The sequence below is a fragment of the Carassius auratus genome, chromosome 32 (assembly GCF_003368295.1).
Source record: "Carassius auratus strain Wakin chromosome 32, ASM336829v1, whole genome shotgun sequence".
Lineage (NCBI taxonomy): Eukaryota > Metazoa > Chordata > Actinopteri > Cypriniformes > Cyprinidae > Carassius > Carassius auratus.
This window is the reverse complement of record NC_039274.1, coordinates 3,599,250-3,625,811: the sequence shown is the minus strand read 5'-3', so window position 1 is coordinate 3,625,811 and position 26,562 is coordinate 3,599,250. Positions and strand designations below refer to the sequence as shown.

The following is a 26,562-nucleotide window of genomic DNA, read 5'->3' as shown; positions in this document are numbered from 1 at the left end:
TACATTATAGAAGCAGGATCTGACTGCAGATGATGAATGTTCTGTCCTCGCCGTTGATGTGGGGGACAACGGCACCACCACCGCACAGGGGAAGCGTGGAGGTTAGCTCCCGTTCTATAGGTTATCAATGCCCCTGCTGACTCACAGCTAATGAGTGTTCCAGTCACACACTCTATCAAACAGGTGACTGGGGAGCCTGGAAGAGCTGAGGATGTTTACAGGGAACAGAAGGAAACTGATGATTGAAGACAAGTTAGATAGACATGGTGAATGTGGTGTTTAATGTCTGGGGAAGTAGCTGGGATAATTCGAATCAGTGCTGCTGTAGTTAGCAGTCCACTCATTTACATAGACATTTGAAAAACTACGAGAGTTGAAGCATGTGACCTTGTCAGTCGGCAGGGGAGCGTTAACGTTAACAGCTCCTGCAGCTCTCCACATGGCCTCTGGGAACAACAAATACATGGGAATTTCTTGGTGGCTCTATATCGGTCTTATATTGGTTATACTGGCTATATATCGGTCTCTCTCTCTATATATATATATATTTATATGCACCTTATTTTGATCGCAAGTGTGGGTGTGGTCATTTGATATTTATCATTATTTTCATTTATCATAATCAGAAACATGAGTTTGTAGCGGAGATATCTGTACCTTGTACTGCTCTTGTTATTCTTCTAGTTATTTACCTATGGCAGCTAAATAATCGGAAGCCATGCACATTTACAGAAAACAGCTTTTTACCTTGAATATCCTCTGTATATTATAATGATGTGATGCTTAAATTTACTTACTATTTTTTTTAATGAGCCATTTATCAGTTATCAGCAATAACCTAAAAATATTATGTACTGGCCTTATTTTTCCATATGGATTTTTGACTACAATCAACAGAATCTCTTTATATTCTCTTTACCAACAAATGCAAAGGATCTGGCAATTAGAATCAGCTTTTACGCTGATCCACACAAAAATTCAAATTGTGTCAAAATTTACTCACCCTCATGTAATTTCCAAACCTGTGTGTCTTCTTTTTGAAATATATTTCAATGTTATGTTATGTTATGTTTGGGTTCAATCAACACTGGACCCCATCGATTTTCATTGCGTGGATGAAAAAAACCAACACAATTTTCAAAATATAATGTGCTCCACAGAATAAATTCATACAGGTTTGGAATGACATGAGAGTGACTAAGTGATGACAGAATTCTCATTTTTGGGTGAACTTTCCCTTTAAGAGTTTCACATTGATTTGGGTTTCAAAATGCAGCTCTGCAACAAATGAAACCATGAGAAATGTCAAAGGCACTTGTTTCACTGATCACACCGCTACCATTTTTAAACAGTGAATGTAACCGACCCTGCCAGTGAAGAGTGGCAAGATTTCAACAACAACAGTCAGTGGCTATGAAATGCTCTACTGTTATCGAGATGTTTTGAGTTGGTAAGTGAACAGCTGGCTCAACAGTTGCAGCTTGTGCAGGCCAATCAAGACACGAGACACAGACTAGTCCTGTCACCAATATGTCATTGAACAAGGCACTTAACTAGAGGATTGTACAGGTGGAACCTTCCCTGAAATACTCTCTGATTTCAGACTCATAACCTATCAAAAGTAAGGCTGTTCAAACTAACATTCAGACCTTCTGAGATCATCAAAACCAAGCGAACAATATACACTGGAAAAAGAAATATGAGCACGTCTTCTGTTGGATATCTCTCACCACAGGCCTGTGTTATCACAACAGAGCTCTTAAAACAGTCTGCATATCAGCCCTCCTTGATTTGCGAAGAGTAGAAAGAGAGAAAATAGAGCAATATTCTTCTGCGGCATCGCCCGGCAATGCTTGTCAGCAACGGTGTTTTTCACCCTGTCTCTCAGGGGAAAACAGGGGCTGTGGAGGAGTGATGGATGGAAGCGAAAATGAATTCATCAATTTCCCCACGAGGAACTGAGAGAAGCAACAAGGAGACGTCCAGGTGTTGACATGCGCTTCCGTGTGGTGAGCGCCTGACATCACATGTGTTCATGCACACATGTTGCAGACCACAACGTAGCACAAATACAGAGGCTCTATGTGCAGTCAAACTAATAGTATAATAATAATAATTTGTATTTATAAAGCACCTTTCCAAGACCCAAGGAACATAAGGCACAAGTCAGATAAATATGTAGGATCATGTTTATTATGGAGAGCTTTATAAGTGAGATTTAGTATCTTGTAGTTCATGCACAAGGAAACCGGAAGCCAATGAAGGTGACCGAGGATTGGGGTAATGTGAAGAGAGCTGCAGTTTTGAACAGATTGTAGTCGTTTGACATTATTAGCTGACGTGAATAACAGTAATCTAGTTGAGATGTGACGAAGGCGTGTGTAACAGTTTCAGCATTCTGCAGACTGAGAGAGAATCGAATATGAGAGATATTACGTAGTACTACTTTACCAGTGTGATCACTGAATGAAAGAGTGGAATCAATGAGAAACCATGAAAGCACATGACTTTTTCCTATTTGTTAGCCCACTAACCATAAGATCTGAATTATCAAATATTAATTTACAGATTTGCATCTGTTGACAGAACTCTGCAAATGAGTATGTTTTAACACCACATCATCTCACTTTGGATACACCAGCCCAGAGATTTGTTTAACAGTCACTGGAGTATGTAAATACCATTGTGCCCACACAAATGAGGGCTGTGTTGAGTCCTGTCGAGGGGGTTAATAAGGGATGCATAAATAGGCTGGCGATACTTAATATTGATATTACATTCAGAAGCATGGAACAATTAAAACGTGACCGTGTAGAGAGGCTCTCGGGGTGGCTCTCTATTGATCACAGCTCTGCCAGGCAAGACCAGAGCTCTTGTTTTGGTACTCAGATAGGTACAGATCTAAGCATCTCAGGGGATCAATTGAAAAGCGCAGCCACAAAAACAGCCAATTAGTAGCCACACTCCACAGCCTCCATCTCTCTCTCTCTTTCTCTCTCTCTCCACCCCTCCTTGCTCTCTTGCTTGCTCTCTTCCTCTCATTCTAGTACATTCCGAGGACCTCGCTGGGTCTTTCCAAACAAACCAAGATATGTATATACACACGACAAGGAGGTTGATACTAAATGCAAATGCAAATGGACCTCTCATGTCCTTCATCCCCCAGAAGTCCATCCATGTTCCCTCGTCTGAATTTCATGTTCTGAGTTCTGGAAGCCCGGTGTAATTCATTATCCCTGTCAAGTTAATGTTCTGTGTTGAGCCATATGGCGAGGCTAACACGCGCAATAAAGGAAATTCCTTCAACTTGTTATAATCAGCACATTGGGCTGTCCCAAAACTGACTTAAACCGCTTTATTATGTTTGCTGCATTTTCTCTTAAAATTCCTGACAAAAACAGGAAAGCAGGCAGGAAAGCTGAACGGGGGGCTGGGGCTGAACTTGGAGGCCAGCAAAAGGAGGGAGGCAGGGAGGGTGAGGTAAAGAAAAAGAAAGCTCTACAGCTGTCTAGAGTTTGCGTCGGCATGAACCTTGAGCTATCAGTGCAGAGTCCTGAATGCTCGGTGCCCACACACAAACAATCACAGACATCGCAATGCCAAACAAAGCCACGCACCCACTCGCTCACTGGTTGTGTGGCTTTTAAAATGGATCCCTTTGTTTCCTCATCTGGAGTGTTTGTGTATCTCTCCATTGTTGTCAAGGCTTTTGATGTTAAGACGAGTTCTGTTTGACAGTCGGCAAGGACGGGGCCCGAATCCAAGGCCCTCCTTTGCACAAACCCACCCAAGCAGGTAGCAAAGGGGTGAAGGGGGCTGTTCTTTGCCAGTGAAACGCACAGAGGGGCACAACCTCAAACACACGCTACCCCTGAGCTCAGCATCAATTTCTGTTAATTACAGTCTTGTCAGCAGTGGCATTATTCAAACAGCTAGCGCAAATGTTAATGAGCTCTTATTTGCATATTTATTTTTTTCTTTGTTGAAATGTCATTGATTATTATGTTCTACGATGATGAATGCCTCTGCTGATGCGCTCTGATATGTAATTAGTCATTAGATGGAATGAATAGATCAATTAAAAGGAGGGAGAGAGGACAAATCAGAAGAAAAATGGAAAAAAGATTGAATGGGATTACGGGAGTGGAGAACGAGACTGCCGTCTTAAGGGGAGTCATCTCTCTACAACAGGAACGTGTTGAAGACACCTAATGTAATGAACAGCCTCTTAATTGATTCATACTAAAATAATTTTGTAAAGAAATATATATATATATATCCTGTAATGAACTGCAAATCCCTTGTTGACGGCCCTGATGTAAGAACAGCAACTCAAACTATATATATTTTTTTCAATTATGAAGTAAAGATGACCTTCTAGAAAACCACATGTGAACATCTATGCAGTGACTCTCTTCCTTCTTGCTGAGAACAACCCACTGAGAATCTCACAGGTTCGCAGGATCTCCTGACTCACCAGATGGGGAAGAGGGAGCTGTGTGTGGACTTGTCAGTACACACAGCAGCTGGATTTGTCCAAACACCCCCACCTCAGAAAGTCAATGGGATGACCAGGTCTGCGCAATGTGATTTTCTGTTGTTACTGGGGGGAAAATGTTATCTTTTGACCTCTGCGGTCCCTAATTTAACCACCCTCTCCAGCCAATGCCCGTTACTCCCTGATATGAGACAGCAAGAGAGAGTGAAATGCATTACTCTAGACCAGATGGGAACATTCCACATGACCAAACCAATCAATCACCTTGGTGGGACGCAGGTGCGGCACAGCCGTGCAGCAACACACCATTTCACAGTCTATCGGCCACAAACACATGGTCACCAATCAATGGCCCCCTGAGGACGCGCACTTCTCCCCTACCCCACCGGTTCATGGCTGATGACTTCATAATCACACATCCCTCTCTCTCCCTCCTTTCTCCTCCTCTCGCTCTCCCTCCTCCGTGGAGGAGTATGATGAGCTATCTAATAACCGATGACTCCCCTCAAGTTCACATGTGTGTGAGACAGTCGCTTGTAGTCAGAGCCGATGCTGTGCATTGAAAATGCGGTGGAAAAACAGGAAGGTGGGGCGTTCTTTTATGTCCCAGGACGGATATCACATCATCTGAGCCGCATCAAAGGTTCCGCAGCCGGCTGGTATCAGATGCCAAGCAACTGTTAAACAATGGGGCCTCACTGGAAGGATGGAGAAGGATGAATGCAGGAGGGGAATTTTGATGCCGCATACTCTCAAACTCACACACAAGCATGCAGAAATCCTGTTTAAAGACACATCCGAGTTGCGGAGACTCGGATAGCAGAGAACAGACATATGTCAGAAGGAATGAAAGAGTTGTCAGTATTAAAACATTTCTCTTTTCATATTGGAGAAGTGTTTAGTAACACTTCTCAAGGTTCTTCTGTCAGAGAGAAATTGTGTCACAGAGAGGGAAGCTTGTGAACACAATTCACTCTGTATGTGTGAAAGTGTGTTGGGAAGCTAGATGCTACCAACCCACAGGGATAGTTTTAATACAGCTGGTGGAGTAGACACTGTATACACCAAAATGATGTAAATATGGAAGCTGTGCAGCTTATATCACAGAATATAACAGCTGGAGCTCTGTATTGTCCAATGAGAAGCCAGGACTGGAATAATCCATTTTATAACATAGAGGTTCACTACTGTTCCAGGCTGGAGTCTGTTAAACTTGCATTTATTTATTTAATTTATTTTTATTTATTCATTTTAAAGCATTCATATATTTTTTCAGCAAGGATAGTTTAAACTGAGCAAAAGTAACAGTAAAAACTTACAAAATTACCAAAGGTTTATATTTTAAATAAATGGTTTATTTAAACTTTCTATTCATCAAAAAATGAAAAAATGAAGCTGCACAACAGTCTACATTTAAAATAAGAGGAAATATATAATGAGCACCAAATCAGTATATTTGAAGGATTTTTTAAGGCTCATGTGACACTGAGAACTGGATAAAATTCAGCTTTACCATCGCAGGAATAAATTCCATTTCAAAATATATTTAAATTGTAATAATATTTCACAATATTACTGACTTTTTTTTTTTTAAACAAATTCACCATTGGTTGGTATGAGATTTCTTAAAAAAAATAAAAGAAAAAAGATTTGACTAAATTTTACAGGCCCTTAACCTTCAAACAGTATAGTGTACTTTAATGTCAGGAACTAAAATAAAGTATTTAAACATTAAACAGCAAATTAAATTAATCTAAAACAATATGTAAGGAAAATGTACTTAAAAAAAAGATGATTTTAAACAGCAAATGCTGAAAATGTTGTAACACCGCCTGATTAATTAGCCTGAATGATATTTATCTCTATTATTCCAATACATCCATTATTTTCTGCCTTATTTAAGAGCAAATGTGGATGATATGAGGCTGAAGGGAATCTCTAGAAAAGTGTAGAGATCAAGTGTATACCAACTGTGATGAGCTAACTGCATCTGTATGTGTTTTATTTGAGGGTTGAAATGCAAAGGTTGCATTAGTCCTTCTTCACAAACAATGCCAGACTCTTGAATGTGTAGCTAATGCTGGAGTGCTGTAGCACTGAGAGTCTTACACACAGCCGCTCATTCATGGGATTCGTCTCGTCTCTCTGGATTAGATGTGGGGGAGGATGGGTTATTTCTAGGCAGACTGACTGCACGCTCACCACCTGAGCCCCCAAGCCAGGTGTATGTGTGTACATGTAAGTGTGTGTATATGTAAGAACAGCACCTGTGGAGCACAGCAGGAGCTCGGCTACACACAGGTGGGAGCAAGAAGCCTTACTGTCCATCCCATGAGCCCCGTCTCATCTCAACAGGTCGCTCCATAATTATACTCAACACAGCCCATTAGCCATCAGCCTTCAGAAGAACATATGCTCCGACATCGCTCCACACCGCATGCCTACGCGTGAAAGACTGTGGGGGAGATCGTCTTCCACTGGACACGGTGCCTGAAAATACCTCCAAACTGCTTTGTCTACACTGTAATCATCTTCAATAGCTGTGATATGGTGAAAAGCTGCAGTGGCATTAATGTAATCACAACAAATATTAAAGTTTAAGTACATTACAATTTTGGATACGGATAAGCCAATAATTAGTTTCAAGTATTGGGCAATAACTGATGCTAAATATTAAAATCTACACTATTTTGTAAATTTATAGTATAATGTAAAGTATAAAAACTAAATATTTATTTTGAGATTTGCTAAAGATTTACATTTAAGTGATACCTAATTATTAGTGTGATTTGAGTGCTGAGCAGTATGACCCCAAATCATGTGAGATTTTGGATTATAGTGGATTATTTTGCTGTCAGAGGAGTATGCAGAATAACACTGTAATGTTAAATACAAATGTACCATCAAAAAAGCTGGTAACCCAATCAATTAATAAAAAAATATCGTTGGCAAGTATATCATTGAAATTAAAACACGAATGAAAACGTTTGTGATACTGTGATAATGTTTTAAATGTATTATTATTATTATTTTAAGAAGTACATTCTACTGTGAAAAAAGTATACAAGGACTAAAGTATGCTCTGAATAAAATATAAACTAAAAAAAAAAAAAAAATCTTACTGAATTATTTTATTGTTTTATTAAATTTTGTTTTGTTGTATAAAAGATGTTTTTTTTACTACATTAATGGCATCTATTTTCTACACCGTTCTTCATTTGAATTGATGCTTTGGAAACAAGGTGTGCAAAACAATCATGACAATACAGTAGTTTGAAACTGAAAGCTGAAAGAGAGAGACAGAAACAGAAAGAGGGAAAGAGAGCGAGAGACTGAGAGAGAGAAGTCTGGTAAAGTCATTGACAGCAGCAGGCTGCTCTGGTCCAGACTGCGTTTGTTTCACTGGCAGAATTCCTTCCTAATGAATCACTGCCCTTCAACTTTGCATTTTCATTTAACAACACCTAATATTGTCACTGGCATGAGCTGCTGAGTTCCAAGGGATAGAACAAGAGGGTGGGGGTGGAAAAAGAGTGCACACACCAGAAATTGGTATTTTAAAAAAAAAAAAATCTAAAAATAAACACTATAACAAATGTTGGGTTAAAAACAACCTAACTTGGGTTACTTGGCAACCCAGCGATGGGGAAATATTGGACAAAACACATGCTGGTTTATTTTGACCCAGCTGGTTGGGTTGGATGTTTTTACCCAAAATGCTGGGTTGTTTTATTTAGGTTATCTATTGTTTAAAAATTACTATATTGCTGCCTTAAAATGGGCTGATATTAAAAATCACATACACAATTACTAGCGGCAATAGGTGAACATTTGAGCAAGAACACCCATAGACAAAAATAAAAGACAAATTGAATGTATTTGAGGGAATACAGCACCGTTTACAATATTTCATACATTTAAACCTGTTTAACACACATTATATCAATAAATATTTTACTCACGGCTTTATAAATGAAATAAAATGTATACAAACCTTTATTTCGATGAAGAAGCTACGATAAAAGTTATAACCTGTTAGTTGATGAAAGTGCTGTATCTGCCTCAGATACAGTCGTTCTAATGACAGACAAAACACACAATTCGCTGGTCAACCAACTCCATTTGACTTTGATTTTCATAAAATGTTAAGTGTCTGGTAAAGCCACAACTCTGATGAGGCAGTGTTTAATTATATTTCTAACCTTTTTCCTATATGTCAGTGCTTAGAGGTATGCCATTGGATTTTTTATATATCAAAAGTGTGCCCCACTGTGATTTGTGATTTACGCCACTGCCACACCATATGGTTCTGAAACGCCACCACTGATTGAGAGTGCAGGGAACGGGAACGATGCAGCGAAATAAGAAGCTGATTGGAGGAAAACAGCAAAGAAAACACGAAGGACAGAGAGCGAGGGCCCAGAATCCTACATACATACTCCAATAAAGTCTGAAAGCAGATTTGGGTGTTGTTTTGTTCAGGCTTTGGTATGCATGTAATGGGATTGGATTTAATAATGCCAGCTAATGATACAGTCATCAAAGCCCAAAATGCCACATGCTGCTCGTGTTACTGAGTAAATCCAACTGCGCTGCACATGGATGCAGAATGTAGGCGTCATGTATTTCATGTGTCATTCAGCATCATTGAGATTTCAGGCATATTTTTGGACGCCATCATGAGTTGAACTATTAGGTGCAAGATATCAGAGATAAAAGAATCCAAACTATTCTAAGGCCTGAAACATATACTACACAAGAGTGTTGACTCACACAATTCCAGCTACATGTGGTGTGTGTTGCATTAAAAAGGAAAATCTTGTTACTTAAAATAACAGGGATCCCACACAATTTGACTAATGAATTTCCATGACTTTTCCATTCAACATCGTTGTGCTCAGTAGATAATGGCTTTTAAAAATTGAAGAAGGGCGATATTTAAGTACTTAAGAAATAGAACATATACTATACCTTTCAAAAGTCTGGGCTCGGCTTAATGTTTTTGAGCACAGGTCTCTGCCTGCTATGATTTGATCCCAAAAAAGTAATAATATTGTGAAATACTATTGCAATTTAAAATAACTGCTTTATATTTTTATATGTTTTAAAATGTCATATATAACTGTGACAGCAAAGCTAAATTTTCAGCAGTCATTACTCCAGTCTTCAGTGCTTCCGTCATGATGCTTCAGAAATCATTCTCATAGCAAAGCTGAAAACAGCTATGATTTTTGAGGAAACTGAATTTACTTCCCAGGATACTTCGAATAGAAAGACAAACAGAACCACATTTATTCCAAATATAATTATTTATAACAACAGTAAAAGTGTCACTTTTGATCAATTTAAAGCATCCTCCTCGCAAAATAACTTTATTTTTTCAATTCTTACAGACCCCAAACTTGAACAGTAGTGTACAAGTCACAGAAAACCTATAATTATATTTATACAAACAAATATTATATATATTAGGGCTGTCAAATGATTAAAATTTTTAATCAAATTAATCAGAACTTTCAGTGGATTAATCATGATTAATCGCTATTTTCAATTACACCTGAATCCTAACCATTTTTTTTTTCTGAAATGCGTACCAAAAGATAAATAACAGGACACAGATACATAATTTTCATGTATTGATTCATCAATGTGGTTCTTTTTTTTTCTGAATTTCAAAAGTTTAACATTTACTTAATCAAATTTACCTGAGCACTATATCAAACCATGCAATTTAACTACAGATAGTGTAAGAGTTTTAGGTGAACCAGTTTTTATATATAGCCACATATCTATGAAATAATGCATAGAGAAACTCGAAAGAATGAACTTAGAAACACAAACATGCGCCCTCTGCACTCTGGGCACTCTTGTTTTTAGGAGGTGTTCATTTGCTCTGCCACAATACTTTAGGATCGGTATTTTCACGTTCTGAAGGCTTCAAGTGCCAGTAAAACCAAGTAAAAATGCAAATGCTTTTCCAAACAGCTGTAATTTTCGCTGCATTGCATGTAGGCGTTCTGCGCATGCGCAGTGTGAAACACAGGACGCTATAACAGGAAGAAGCTCCAGCGTATCAACTACCAAAGTCGTCTCTGTTTATCGAGCTTGGCATGAATGTATTTGAGAGTAACTGGAGGTAAAACCTTAAGCTTCTTTTGTGTTTTCGTCGCAGCGCTCGCCGCTGTTTTTTACTATCTTGAGAATTCAGAGATCGACGAGACTTTCCTGACCTAAATAATTTGTCACACTGCGCATGCGTGAAATGCGTTAAAAAATTTGACGTAATTAACGACAAACAACTAATTAACGTCGTTAACGCGCAATTTTTGACAGCCCTAATATATATATATATATATATATATATATATATATATATATATATATATATATATTCTATATTGACACATATCAATATAACTCATTAAAAAAACCCATTAAAAATCAATTTTAATGAAAGAAATGACCATGTTTATAGGGATCTTGTAAATTTCAATGAATTTTCCAGGCCTGGAAATCACAATTGTAATACGTCCTGATATTTCCAGGTTTTTTTTATTACCGTGGAAGTTAAGCTGGTAGTTAAACTGGTGACATGCTTATAGCAAGCTACCTTAATAATAATACATAGGCTTTAACTGGACAGGTACCACCACAGTAACACTCATACAATGCGACCGTATGCTTGCAATGTGCTGGCTGAGCATTTGCATCCCCGCACTTGCGTTGCAAATGTTTCTGGCTTAAGCTTTCAGCTTGGCATTAATATTTTTTGTTGTCTCTGAGCTCTCCTGGCCCTCTGAGAACAGCCCTGCAGACACGAGCGCACCAGGTCCCAGCTGATCTCTACAGCTGCCCGCCCGCTCGCCTGACCCCCTCCACACAGAGGCCCGGGCCTGGGGAAGCCAAGGCAAGGGCGAATGACGGGTGGCTGGATAGATGCGTAGATGTAGGGAAGGGAGGAGGGGCGTTGTCGGAGGAAGCAGCGAAGGAGAGGGATTTGTGGCCTTTCAGACCGACTTGGGCTCTTCATGCTTGGTTGAGCGCAGTAACAGATAAGCGCACCCTGGAGCACTGCATAATGACCAGCTACATCCACTACACTTCACACTAGTGCCACCAGACTCCCACACCCCTACAGATGTTCGCTCTGAGCCTGTGTCAGCGCACATCGCTTCCAGCATCTTAAACACTCCTGTGTGTGAGCGGCTAAAGTTGAGGCTGCTCAAATGTCATGAACAGTGCCTTGTTAAACTATTCACAACCTTGACTAATTCACAAGGGCGGGTCACACAGGACATCCTGTTGCATTCAAAAACAGCCAGATGCAGCGCAGTGACAGTCCAGTGCTTTTAAAAAACGGTAACTTGACACAGCAATTTAAAATCAGCACTCATGTTGTGAGATGCTGAAAACAGTGAGTTGGCGCTGTGACTCAAAGACATCTTTCTAGTGCATGCTTATACAGGTTTGCAATAACTAACTGATGATAATCAACAATGAATGTGATTACAGATTAATCACATAAAACTATTACAAATCACACTTTACAGCATCAAAGAAATGATTTTCCATGGACAAATTAATAGATCAATTATCAAAATAATCATTAGCAGCAGCTGTATTTATATAGGTCAACTATTTAGACCACCGTGTGAACAGTCTAGTTAGAGCCACTTAAAACAGGTGTTTTAGCATTAAACAAACTAGACAAACCACATTTGACCACTGCGCCACATAATGCTGCTTTTTCAATGTATTTTAAGATGTCATGTCCAGGTTTTTTGAAGAACTGATAATAGCATGTGCTTAGAGGTGGTGTCTTGAAATGTTTCTAAAATTTAAGGACTTAATTCTTTTAATGAAATACAGTTTAGCAAGGATGCATACAATTCATCAAAAGTGACAGTAAAGACTTTTATTATGTTACAACAGATTATTTCAAATAAATGCTGTTCTCTTATTCATCAGCTCCAGCAAAGTCTGGTGTAATGGCTGCTGAAAATTCAGCTTAAATATATTAAAACAGAAAACAGTGTTTTAATGATATGTTTCATAATATTACTGTTTATATGTTTAGATTTTTTTTTATACTTTCTGGATTTTTTTTTTTAACCAAATAAATACAGTCTTGGTAATAGGGTTGGGTATCGATTGGGTTTTATTCAATACTGGTGCCATTTCAATACTTTTAAAATGGTACCGGTGCTAAAACGGTGCCTAAATCGATACTTCTATAAAAATAAATAAATAAAAAAGCCTAAAAAGGATAACATTAAAGAACATTAAAAAGATTTAAAATAAATCCATAGCTTTCACCTTGGATGCTCTCATTTCCCAGGTTGTGCTTCCCTTTCTCTAAGGCTAATAAATGTATTTCACAATCTGGGTCATTATGTAATACAAAAGCACACATAATGTTTCTACTGTATCTCTGTCAATCACTCTGATATTTAGTTAAGATGAGTGCTGTCTGTCACGGTCTTTAATCAGTCCTGTGAATTACTGTATGCTTATTCTTTATAAAGTAGCAACAATGTTGTTTGTAAAGTACAGTCTTTGGCACACTTAGGCACCCCAAAAAAGGGTTTTAAGCCAGTTATTTATATCTTTTGCTGTAGTATGTCGGTAGGAAATATCAGTTTACATTTCCAAACATTCATTTTGCTATTCATTTTAATAATAATCTAGTGAGATTGTTGAATGCACAAGCATTCTGACAAACAGACAGTCATGTATGTATAAAGTATGTATAATTAAATTAAATGAAGTATATTTAAATAAGTGTAATTAAAGTATGCATTCATATATGTTAAGGGCTAAGTTAGATTTTCACTGGAGGAAACTTTACAGTAGATGAGAAACCGATTGCTCCCTCGTGACCTTTTGTAAACTGTAGGCTATTTATGACAAAGAACTGCACAGATTCAGATATTCTAACAATCTATCGATAAACATATATATTACTGACTCAAAACTTTTGAATGGAAGTGTATGTAAACAAAAAGGAGGTTCATTCATTTCATTATGCATAATTGGAGGTTTAGGGGGAAGACAGACATGTTTAATAGGGTGCATTAGTGAGCAGAGAGAGGAAAGATCAAATGGAAGTACTGTATATACAGGGAGGAGGTAGTGAGAGAGAGGGAGAGGGAGAGAGAGGGAGAGAGAGAGAGAGAGAGAGTTCTCTTATGCACCTGTGGCCCTGCTGTGTTGTGAAGCTGCTCTGCGGGATCGTGCACCTGAGCAGCACCTGGTTACAATCAGAGCGTGCCAGCCAGAGGAGCGGCCCTCAGAGACCCCACACATACACCTGCCTCTACCGCTACACACCAGGGAACCAGAGCACAGCGTATAGCTTCATGCTCAACATAAAGGAATAATTAAAAAGCAAATAAATCAATTATATGCAGCTTGATATATGTACAAATTAACAGAGCACTCTTTTCTTTCCCTCAGCTGAACAAAAGGATAGCGAGATGCATCTTGGCATCTCTGTGCTGCTCCTCTTGTGCACAAAGAAAAAAGAAGACAAAAAAACACAACTGGCTACAAAACGCTGTGCACTCTTTGCATTGTCACTAAATGACTGCATAATTTCATTTCCTGGAAAGCCATTAGGTTTCATCAAAGGAGATGAGAAACAGATGAGAACAGTTCTCTTGTGCATGGAGAATTCATTTAGTGGCACGGCATGCATGGGAGCTCCACGCTAACACCACAAGCACTGCAGGCAGAAAGTTGGGATGCAAATTTCAGAAATGAGTGTGTCGTTCTGCAATTATTTTACACAGGGCGTAAGCGCACCAAGATTAAATGACTGCAAACCACCTGTGACACTCAAAAACAGTGCGCTACTCCAAGCATGCAGCCAAAACTGCAGTATATAGAGTGATATGAACAGAATATATATTTCCATTTCCTGCTGAAGGATATGGCCTTGCTAAGAGTTATATTGTAGTTTTAGACTCACAAACTTTTAAAAGTTTGAGACTGTGCTGAAATTACTGATTCTCTGGCCCTCATTCAAAAATGTATCAAACAGGGGCGAACTTGAATTTACTAAACAAATAAAATACTAAGAAACTAAAATAAACTGATTGTAAACACTACTAGTGAATGTAGGCATCACAAAATCATAATGTACATAATGTCATTTTGATATTAGCCAAAGATTACATTTAAAATGATTAGTAATGTCATTTCTGAAGTATCATGTGACTGAAGACTGGAGTGATGGTTGCTGAACAATCAGCTAAGTCATCACAGGAATAAATAACATTTCAAAATGTATTCAAACAGTAAACAGCTTTTTTAAACTGTAATAATATTTCAAAATATTAGATTTTATTGTAATTTGAATCAAATAAATGCCGCCTCAGTGATCAATAAAATCTCACTAACCCTTAAACAAAATCTGGCTGTGTAAATTGTAATATGTAATGTAATATAATATATTGGTTAAGTAATACTAAAATAAAACAATGCATGATCACCAAATTTAATTACGGAAATTAAACCATTTATTTTACACAATATTTGCTATTTGCTAAAAATATCGGAATCAAGCATCAAGTTATTTAAAGGTCAGAGTTATTGTTGTGTGATATCTATCACTGGTGAAGCTGAGAATGTGAGATGTTTGCTTTCTGAGGGCCAGAACAACAGCAACACATGAACAATATCTACTGCCCTCTTTATACAACGCTCCTGGGAAAGGAGTGTTTAGGTGCGACAAGGGTGAGAGGTGTCTTCTTCTCGGGGGAAGAGACGGGGATAGAGACTTGACCCGGGGGAGCGCTGGTGAACCTTTTAATGTCCCAGGCCAGGAACACAAGCTCCTGGGTTACATTAGATTTTATGTAGCAGGCGATATCACACGTGTGCAATCACTAGAAGTGTCTTCTGAGATCAGCTCTGAATAACACAGCTTAATATAGATGTGTACAGAAGGCCTGAACCCAGCAGAAGAAATCCAAGTCTTACGAATCATTTCAGTAGTGAACGGGGGTGTGTGTGTGTGTGAATGTGCGTGTGTTCATGCTGCTAATAATAAGCAGATTATATTTAATAGAACAGAGAGGATGTGCGGTAGGCCACAGGAACGTGAGTGCATCCACAAGCCAGTCAGCATTGTTAAAAATATAGACAGGCACATGGATTGAAATGCTGGCGAGTGACGAATACATGGTCACATGCTCAAACACACACACACACACACACACACACACAGACTCGCTTATGGTTATTAAATCAAACGGACTAATCTAAACCAGCTGAAATCTTTTATGAGTGGCTTGCGGAAGAACAGAACAGTAAAAAGAGAGAATTTCTCAGATACAAGGAAGCCCAGAAATGTCCTCGTAATATCTTTTGTCTCTCTTTGATGCTCAGCCATCAGTGTGACTCAAAGCAGAGATCCAGAATTCCACAATGAGATGGTAACTACAGTGACTTCATCAGACATCATCTTCTCTCTCATCTCTTCAGAGAGTGTGTGAAGTCAAAAATTCAATACATGTCATCTTGAAAATAAAACCAGGAGGTTTTATGAAAAAATAAATCAGTAAAAAAGAAACTAAAACTAAGAGTAGCAGAAGGATGTTTGACTCATCCTGAGGTTAAATCAGATCTTTATTAAAGGGGTCATATGATGCTTTTTTAAAGAGCTTTTTTTCTGTGTTCGGTGTAACAGAATATGTTGACATTGTTTAATGTTCAAAAAACACATTCTTTTTTAAATGCTGTACATTACTGTAGGTCCTCTATGCCCCGCCTCTCTCAAACTTGTCGTTTTCTACAAAGCCCCTCCTTCTGACAAGCGCAGACTGCTCTGATTGGCCAACTGACCCAGTGCATTGTGATTGACTGAATGCTGCAAGTACTCGTTGGAAATGTAATGCCCCTTTCCATAATCTTCATCTTTCAGACAGTTAATAATGTCCTTAGTTTTATCATCAGTTCAAGACCAAAAGAGGGAGATGAAGCTTGTATGTGTTTGCAGTACACAAGCCACAGACGGTTAAGACTCCACTGTGTGACCTGGTCTCTCTCTCTCTCTCTCACACAAATACACAATGCACAAAAATCTGCATTTGAACAGTCAATAGCAAACTAATACCAAAACATACTTGCAGTAGCTGATTCAGAAGCGCCAGATTGTTGTAGCAAAGTCAGAATAACCTCCTCTCCTAGGTTCACGAAACGGTCGTCCATAAAATGCGTTGCTGTTCTGTTTTATGTAATCTTAAAGATTCCTAAATAAATCTACTCTCTGAAGGCCAAATAAAGAGCTTTTGCTTTCGACTAGATACACACAGCATCTCCCTGACATGGCTGCTTCAACACTAACTGCGGTTACTGAAACCATGCCTTCTTTCTTTGCGTGAATATTTGGGCGACATTACGCAAATATTTCCACACAGTGACAGACGTGTGTCAATGCATCATATGACCCCTTTAAGAGTCATTGAATGCTAAAGGTCACTGATGACTTTTTCCACATTTTCTGTGCTGATTTGGAGGGAAAACGAGCAGATTCGTCTTAACAGATTTAAAGTCACATTGAAAGGGAAGTAGCAAAAAAAAATAAAGGTCCTTCTTCCATGTTCTAAGGTGATAAACCAGTAGTAGAGCTGCCACTTGCTATTTCAGCTGAACAAATTTCACATATTACCACTTTAGCATGCTTTTACAGTTTTAGGTCATTATGAAGTGCATCCACACTGCTGAAATGTTTACCTGTTGTGACTTATCAACATTTTGTGAACAAAATATATGCTGACACGGTACAATCACGGTCACTATTTTGATCAATGGTTTACACTATAATTTTGATTTTGACAGCATTAAAAAACAAATTAGTCCAAATGTGAATGCAAAGAGGAGAACTGTATGAATCACAGCAACAAATTCTGCCCATTTCCATGCAGTTTCACAGCCACAGATTTTGTTTGGCCCTGCTGATGACTATTTAACACAGTGCTTTCGGGAAAGAAGTTCACTGGAAATGAGCGTGACCCCAAAGTCCACACTAAACTCCATCAGAGGTGAGCGTTTTGCCAGGAAACACAGCTTCCTGAAAACATGTATGTGCATTACTCAAATCAAGTTTCCCTTGAGCTGGAAAGCAACAAGCTTCACCTTAGATTCACCTGATAGCAGCGGTTTATTTATTTTATTTTTTTCCATTGAGCATTCAATTTAAAACTCATGTAACCGTGTTTTGTTGTAGACCGTTTCATCAAGTCTAAAACCCGGCCGGCTCTATCTGTGCCAACTGTTACCCATGGAGTCTGGAATGTCAACAAAGTACTAAACTAATTTGTCTTTTGTGATGGTAATCTGTTTGACCAGTAAATACTGGCTGCGCTGAAGAAGCAGGATTCTCTATGTGCATGCAGATTTCTTCTTAATCTAAAGCTGCATTAAGCCTTATTAAATATTCCAGTATGGAACACACTCCAGCCTCACATTACAAACAGACATGCACACAAGCAAGCACGAGATGCGCTCTAGGGCTGACTGATTAATGTTATTTCAGTTGATTATAGGGTTAAACTGTGCTACAAATTATGTTTAGGCTTCTGAAAATGGAACAGAAATAGTTTATGCTTTGCAGAACTGAAGGTTTGTGATTACAAATTACTCGATGTCATCGGATGCAGCATCGGAGGATTGTGTACAGCACAGGACAGTTTTAGCCGTCACAGTGTGGATGCCACGTGCAGGCAGAAAGATGAGGAGGATGCTGGGTAAGAGGATTGAAACAGGGCACCGGCACGTGCGGCACAGACCGACTGACCTCTGACCTCGACACTCTCATGGGCTTTCTTCAAGCATACACACAGACACATGCTGAAACACACACTGCTACATTCATTCACATCTACCCATGGGGTCTAAATGCTCCATATAGGAAGATGATGCAACAAAGAGAAATATCTATCCATTCAGAGACAAAGCTCAAAAGGTAATGTGCAGTAAAGGCGGACACGGATCACGTTCTGCTATTATCATCTGACAAGTAGCTCTACATAAGCTCAAATCCATTGCAAATGAAGCAGAAGAAGGGAGTGTGACCTTTAAAATGGATCGCCATTATTCAGAACAAGCAGTAGTTACTCTAATTCAAATGTTATGTCATTACCAGCCATCTGCCTAGCACTATAAACTGTACCAAGTTCATTATCATACACAATAGCTGACTCCACATAACCCCAAACTGATCTCAACATGTCATACTTCACTTAGAGAGAGCATGGAACCAGGCCCCAAAGGCATATTTAAGACTCCTAAATGAAGCATTTCAATTAAACCGCTTAACGGGATAATGGTTTATGAAAACAAATCAGTGGAATTTCTTATAATAACATTACAGACTAGCAAGGATGTATATTTGTTAAGATTATAGTTTAAATGAGGCTGGATTTTATGTATTATTTATGTATGTGTCTGAATTGAAAAGTGAGATTCAAGAAGGCTTTATCAGCTACAAACAGTTTGAAAATGTAAACAAACATCTAGCCAGACTACCATTTCTATTTCCTTCAAGAAAGTGGAGACCACTGGGATTTGTCTCGAGATAATCCACTTAGATTACCATGGTTCTGTTTTTAAAAAATAAAAAAAAATGGGTCACATAAAACCCACAAATAACTCACAAGCCAGGCTTCCCTCAGAAATGCCATTCGTGTGATGGTAATGCTTAATTGTATTATATTCACATTCGAGCTCTGCCTCATTCATTGGTGAGTAATAACCTTTCAGAGATGATTTAATGAGGTTGCTCTGGAATGGGTAATTCCATGTAAATCCCAGATATTATTGCTGAAATTCAATTTGATAAGACTCGGCTTCCTCGTCCAATCCCAGCAAGATAGCGCAGACAATTTAGCCGTGCAATCAGATTGTCCAATTCCCTGACACACCATTGTTCCAGATCATTTCCATATTTTGCTACTTATAGGCATAATTAGTGCTGCATCAACAGGACAGAGGAAAACCAAACATCCTCCCAACCTCCACCATGCACACACACACACGCACGCACACACACACAAATGCAGATCAATTGGTAGAGAGATAATATTTTGTTTCGGTGGGTTATGTGCAATAGCACCCATCTGTGAACTTGCCACCTTACATGGCAACCGGTCTCCAGGGTGATGCTACACAGAGCAGCCTATAAAGCTGTCATGTGTGAACACATCACAATAGCAGCAGACAGAGAGACCTCAGATCTAACAACATCCATCAATCACGTTCAAGGGATAACCAGCCTATTGTGCCTCTAATCAAGCCACTTTCTCTGATAAATCTCTCAGAAAATGCCATTTTTTATCATTTTAATCACATTTTGAACAAAATACAAATAAAATGTACAATTTAAAGGCTTGATCACCTCGACTGTCATGAAACATAGTAAGAACAAATACTTTCATAAACAAATGACACCCTGCTTGTTAAGTAATAAAATTGTTGCTTAAAATAACAATAATATACTGATTACAAATATGCTACTTTATGGAAAAAGGGGCTATCTTTAAGAAAGACAGCATTAAGGAAAATAGGCATAGATACAGCAATAGAAGCAATATAATGTTCACTTCACAATGGTAGAATTATCCACAACATCAACATACAGAAATAACTGTGTGCAATTTTCACAATCTGCACTGCACGTCATCTTGACGCTGAATTATGTATTGTGCTTTGCTTCTGAGGAGTCAGCAAACACGCAGTAAAAAACAGGGGCCAAACAAGCACAAACTCACAAACTGATACAGGTGGAAAATTATTAGAAACATTTTTGGAAGCAAAAGAGGAAGTGGAGCACGTTAAGTAGAGTTTCACACACGTCTTCGGAAAGAGGAGTGAGATTTGAGAGAGTCCGTGGCTGAGGGCGTTTGTGTGTGTAAAATGATCTTTGGCCCATCTGTTTGTTTCACTACCACCTCCTGAAACCCCTCCTTCTCTCTCTCTCTCTCTCTCCCTTCCTTCCCTTCCCTTCTCACTCTCCCCTGTAGAAAATAATGCAGTGTGCTATTGGAAGAAGCCGGTGGCTTTTCTGTCAGCTAGCAGACAGTCTTTTGTGATGGAAAACTGTACTGATGGTGTGACTTCCACCCTGGGGGAGGGTCAACTTCTGAAGACAGTCATACCGCAGGACAGATGCTAAAGAAAAATGTACATACTATTGCATTATGCTGTATATGATAATACAATAATTAATAATTAATAATATATAAAATAAATAATGCATTTCTAATACTACATCATATATTATTTATTAGTCAGTGCTAATGTAATAAGTAATGAATGCATTAAAAAAGACTGTGTGAATCATTCTTCGGTGAATCTGTCAGCGCAGTTACTGAATCTGACTCACTGAGCCAGTCATCATGACTTTCATGTCTGACTCAAAAATCAGGCATTATTATCTTTTATAATAAATAAAACTTAATCGTTTTGAAAATAACTTTTTTTCATCAAGGATGCACTAAATAGTTTAAAAGTAAAGTGAAATGAAGTCAATGAAGACACTTACAATTTTACAAAATACTTCTATTTCAAATAGTTGCTGTTGTTTTGAAATTTCTATTCTAACATAAGTAATTTTAAAACAACATATTAGAAAGATTTCTGAAGGATTATGTGAAGACGGAAAACTCAGCTTTATCATCACAGGAAAAAATATTTTTTTATACAAAATATATTTAAAAAAAAAACAATTTATTTGTAAAAGATTTTAAGTCTTTTGTAAAAAAAAAAAAAAAAAAAAAATGTATCAAACAAATGCGGCTTTCATTAATAAAACATTTAAAACTCTTTCTGACCCCAAGCTTCTGAGTGGTACTGCATAGAATTATCTACTTGATTATTATCTTTTACAATAACAATTACAATACATAAATATATCAGTGTGCAAATACACAACATCCTCACCCATCTCTGCCCCTTCCTGTGGTGACTGCCTTCAGAGAGAAGAGCCTGATCAGTCCACACATCGCTAAACAGATTGATGACAGAAAGACGGGTGTGAAAGAGAGACAGGGTCAGAATCACCTTGGATACTCACCCATTGTGCTGGAGCTCATGAAAGGTGTTGGGGACAATCCTTCATGGGACACTAATCGACTGTCACTCAAGTGATCAGCATAATGAGTGCTGTCTCCAAACCCCTGGGGGAAAGAGATCACAGCATTAAACACATTATTAGCTGGACCTACTAATTGAGTGCGATGACACTCTTCTAATTACTGAGGGAAAAGAGGGGAACGCGACTGGTCAACTGTCCCCCGAAACCATCGATATTTCTCCACTCTCCTCATTAAAAAACACTTTCTTCAAAGTCTTTGATGAATTTCATTAAAAGGGCAAACAAAGCCCTGAAGAGAAGATAGCGCTTGTGCTGTGATTGTGTAATTGTAATAAAGTTAATGGGGCATAAAACAACAACAAAAGAAGCGATTTGCATTCATCAACTAAATTCATGTCACATTAAAACCGGTTGTTGGATTCCATTGCTCTTGAGCTCATGCCCATTCCTGGGGATCTAACAATATTTCCGACATTTCTTTTTTAGTGTTCCAAGCCAAGAGTAACAATTGAATCCACTGTGTTTTGCTTACTAAGATCACAACTAGCGAACCTTTTGAGAGATGCTTCTAGACGTTTCTAGCTCGGATGTAAATGCCATTGCTAGGAAACATTTTTGCTTTGTGTGGCAATCCTACTTTTTGTCACTCTTCATTCATGATAACATTTCTATGTGGTATTTTGTTAAAAAATAAAAATGGAAATGTGCTAGACCGGTAAGGATTTGTGGGCATGCAAAGCGGTGGTACGACACATCAGAAATGATGAAGTGAAGCGTTTACTAGAGCTCGACACAGATCATGTCTTTATGCCAAAAGCCTGCTTGTACTTAAAAAGTGGAATAAATAAGTCAGGTTTTTTCCTTGACAGCTGAGGTCTGCCCTTTCATGACCGTTATCAGCTTTGGGGGGCTTAGGTCTAAATATCGGTCACAGTATGGGCCTTTAAAACTCAAGAGTCACCCCAATAAAAGATACTTTGTGGCTGTGTTAATCCTGGAGCCGGGGAAAATCCGACTGGCGCTACAGTCAAATGACTCAAAACTCTCTCCTGAGGGGTCTACAGCTGCCGGCTGTCCATTACTCTGGGCTTTTCCTTCTCCACTTTCAACAAAAAATATATATATATATCGCAGACTATCACTACCCACTTTTTTTTCTGTTTACCAAAAGGGATGGCGATCGAGTCATTTCAAAATCGACGGAGTGTTGCGCGTGGGGCAGAATCGATGCGGGGAGGTTCCCTACCGTGCTCCTGCCATTTGTGTTAATAATGACTTCTCTCTGAAGTGAAACGGGGGGGGGACTAAACTTTCAAGCCTTAAAAAGTTACTAGTAAAAGTTAAAAGTAAAACTGAATGGTTTAATACATGTCTTCTTCACAGGGAAGCACGCTTCCACCACTGAATAAAAAATAAAACAAGGTAACTGCAACTTTTAATCTCACAATTCTGGCTTGTTATTTTTGCAATTTGAGTTCACATCTCGCAATTCAGACTTTTTTTTCCCAGAATTGTGTGATATAAAGTCACAATTGCGGGATATGGCAATTTTGCATTTGTCACACAATTCTAAGAAAAAAAAAAACTCAATTGTGAGATAAAAAAAAAAGTCTCAATTACCTTTTTTTATAAAAATTTTTTTATTAATTGGCAAAAATGCTATTCCATATATTCACCTTATGTTATAAACAGATTTAATTTAAGCTTTTATGCATTTGCGTGGCATGTTTAAACAAATCTCACTGGTTCTTGAAGTTCAATAATGCTTATGGGTTTGAAGCGACACAAGGGTGATTAAATGATGACAGAATTTCCATTTTATGATAAAATATAACACTCTTTATCATCCATATTTTCCTTCCGGGCCTTTTGAGTCTGCTCTTTGAATGTCAGAAAAGTACAGTGGATGGGAAGCTGAGATGATGCTGAGACCATTAGATCATCAATCATGCTGCCTTGTGATCTCAGAATGCGCTGCTTGTTGCTCATGCCCTCGCTGTCAGCGGCAAATGTTTAGTCTGGTCTAAAAAACTGCCATGTTGCTGCTTATGCATGCAAACCGGCGCTCTGTTCCAAGAATACATCTCTCAGATGCTCCTTCGCATCCCAGGTGAATGCCCTGGTCCAATTTTAAGGTGTTGGGGATGGGTGATAGTGGCATGATGGACGGGAGCAAGGCACTATGGGACAGCAGGGTGCGCGGCAGTGGTGGTGCATGCTGGTTGGCTGTCAGATGGGAGCCCTGAAGCCACGGCTGCCCAGGATGTGATGCCTGGCTGTGGGCCAAGGTCAGCTAGCCAGGGCTCCTGTCTGTTCACAGTCCACTAATCACACATGTGCAGATAGGGAGAAGAAGAGAGAAAGTCGCTCTTGTGAAAAAGAGCCTGCTTAAAATGGTTCACAGTTTCCATGTGAGAGAACAAGTGAAACATTAGTCGATAGTATCCCATGCTCTGTGCAGGTAACACAGAAATACAGAAAAGCCATAGCCTCAATCAGAATTTAGTAACAATAAATAATATGGTGAGAAAAATTTCATAGGGCCCTAAACGTAATTTTTGTTTAACTTTTATTAAATTGATGTAAAAATTTTTTTATAATTTTCATGATTTTAATTATTATATTTTAATTATAATTTAATTATATTTAATCTTTATTACTAATAAACTTTAAATGTAACTATTAAAAAGGAGTGGAGAAAATTTTAAATGGAAAAAACTAAATATGATGTCTTCACAGACATTTTCAACATCTCACTTAGTCAGGCTGTTGTTCCCACATGTTTCAAAACTACCACCATCATTCCAGTTCCGAAGAAGCCATCTCCATCCTGCTTCAATGACTACCGTCCTGTTGCACTTACTCCCATTCTCAAGAAGTGCTTTGAACGGCTAGTCATGCACCACATCAAGTCTGTCCTCCCCCCCCCCCCTTCCCTGGACCCCTTCCAGTTTGCATATCGGTCCAACCGGTCGACCAGTGATGCCATTGACACTACCCTCCACTCAGCACTCACACATCTAGACAAAAAGGACTCATATGTCAGAATGCTGTTCATGGATTCAGTTCAGCATTCAACACAATTACCCCTCAACAGCTCATTTACAAACTGGTCCAGCTGGGGCTCATCCTTTCACTGTGCAACTGGCTGTTGGTCTTTCTGACTGGAAGACCTCAGGCAGTACAGGTCGGCAATAACACATCCAGAACCATCACATTGAACACTGGGGCCCCCCAAGGATGTCTGCTGAGCCCCCTCCTCTTCACTCTGCTGACCCACGACTGCGCACAGTCACACAACTCCAACCTCTTCATTAAGTTTGAAGATGACATGACTGTGGTGGGTCTCATTAGCAACAAAGATGAGACTACAGGAGCCAGGAGTGCCGCCTGGCCAGATTGTGCAGTGACAACAATCTCTCTCTGAACGTGGAGAAAACAAAGGAGATTGTGGTTGACTTCAGGAGAGCACACACTCAGCATGTTCCTCTGACCATCAATGGTGCGACTGTGGAGAGAGAGTGAGCAGCACCAAGTTCCTGGGTGTGCACATCACAGAAGACCTCTCCTGGACTGAAAACAAAGCAGCATCTTTTTCCTCCGCAAACTGAGAAAAGCCAGAGCCTCGCCCCCATCATGTACACTTCTACAGAGGCACCATCGAGAGCATCCTGACCAGCTGCATCACTGTGTGGTATCGCGCCTGCAACGTATCCTGCCGAAAGACTCTGCAACGCATAGTGAGAGCAGCTGAGAAGATCATTGGTGTCTCTCTCCCCTCCCTCCAGAACATTTATGGAACCCGTCTCACTCGCAAAGCCCTCTGCATCGCAGGTGATCCCACCCACCCATCACACAGCTTCTTCAGTCTGCTGACATCAGGGAGGAGACTGCGGAGTCTCCAGGCCAGGACCAGCAGACTGAAGGACAGCTTCATCCACCAGGCTGTCAGGAAGCTGAACTCCCTACCGAACTTGCTCCCCCATCCCTCTTCTGCCCCAGGCACCACTGAACTATGAACATGCACTGGCGGTCTGAAAGTAATGCAATTTCGATTCTCTGTATGTATGCCATGTACATGTGGAAGAATTGACAATAAAGCAGACTTGACTTGACATCCAGATAATAAAATAAAATAATGATAATGGAAATAAATAAAATTGATTTTTTTCATAGGGCCCTATTAGAGTAATAATATAATATAATATAGAATAATTAGAGTAATTTCAACATTTACTATTACTGTTATTATCATTATTACTGTTATTATTATTACTACTACTACTACTACTAGTATGGTTCAGTACTGTTTTTTTTTTGTTTTTTTTTGTTTTTTGTAAATAAAGCACAATTTTAGTTTTTGTTCAGTATCCATTTAAAAAACTATTGGTTAATTAATCTGTTTCGGCCAGTATCGGTTGACCTCTAGTAATTAATATCACACATGTTGTTTATTTTAACATGTTTTGTGAAACATGTACACGATTAAATATCAGACACACTTGGTTATTAAAAAAAAAAGTTAAATGTTAATAGAAATCCTGTCTGATTAGTGCCAAACTCAAGTTTATAGGAAATCTTAGGATTCTCTGTCCTAAAACATGCCATGCAGCACTAGAACATGGATTCATCACTAGGTATTAGGAGCAAATCTATGGCCATTAGCGCAAATAAGTGCTGCAATGTTTTTGTTTAGTTTTTAGCTGGAGACACTGGCTTGGAAATTATGATGATTATATTACAGGTCAAATGCTTGGGAAATGACAAACACTTACGGTAATTTCCCTTTGGAAAACCAAGTACTCAAACACACACACAAGATACAGTTTCATTGTGTTCATCTGATGTGTGTGTGTACACACTGAAAAGAGGTGCAAACAGCTGTCTACTGATCCCATCCCCAGCAATGTCACAACCACTAATTTCCATGCACCTAGAGCAAAGATATCTCATGCGTCTCCATCTT

The 26,562-nt window shown here is 38.9% G+C and overlaps 1 protein-coding gene across 5 annotated transcripts in view; it reads right to left on the bottom strand.

The window, feature by feature from the left end:
• Nucleotides 1–26,562, bottom strand: part of LOC113051367 (transcription factor 12-like) — a 111,333-nt gene that overhangs the window by 50,345 nt on the left and 34,426 nt on the right. For 4 of the 5 annotated variants that reach the window (XM_026215050.1, XM_026215049.1, XM_026215051.1 and 1 more), the window contains exon 5: nt 21,576–21,678. In XM_026215050.1, the coding sequence (XP_026070835.1) occupies nt 21,576–21,678 (103 nt within the window). Of the gene's footprint in view, nt 1–21,442; nt 21,462–21,575; nt 21,679–26,562 lie in introns of those variants that run through there. The other variant, XM_026215053.1, reaches the window with a different exon arrangement.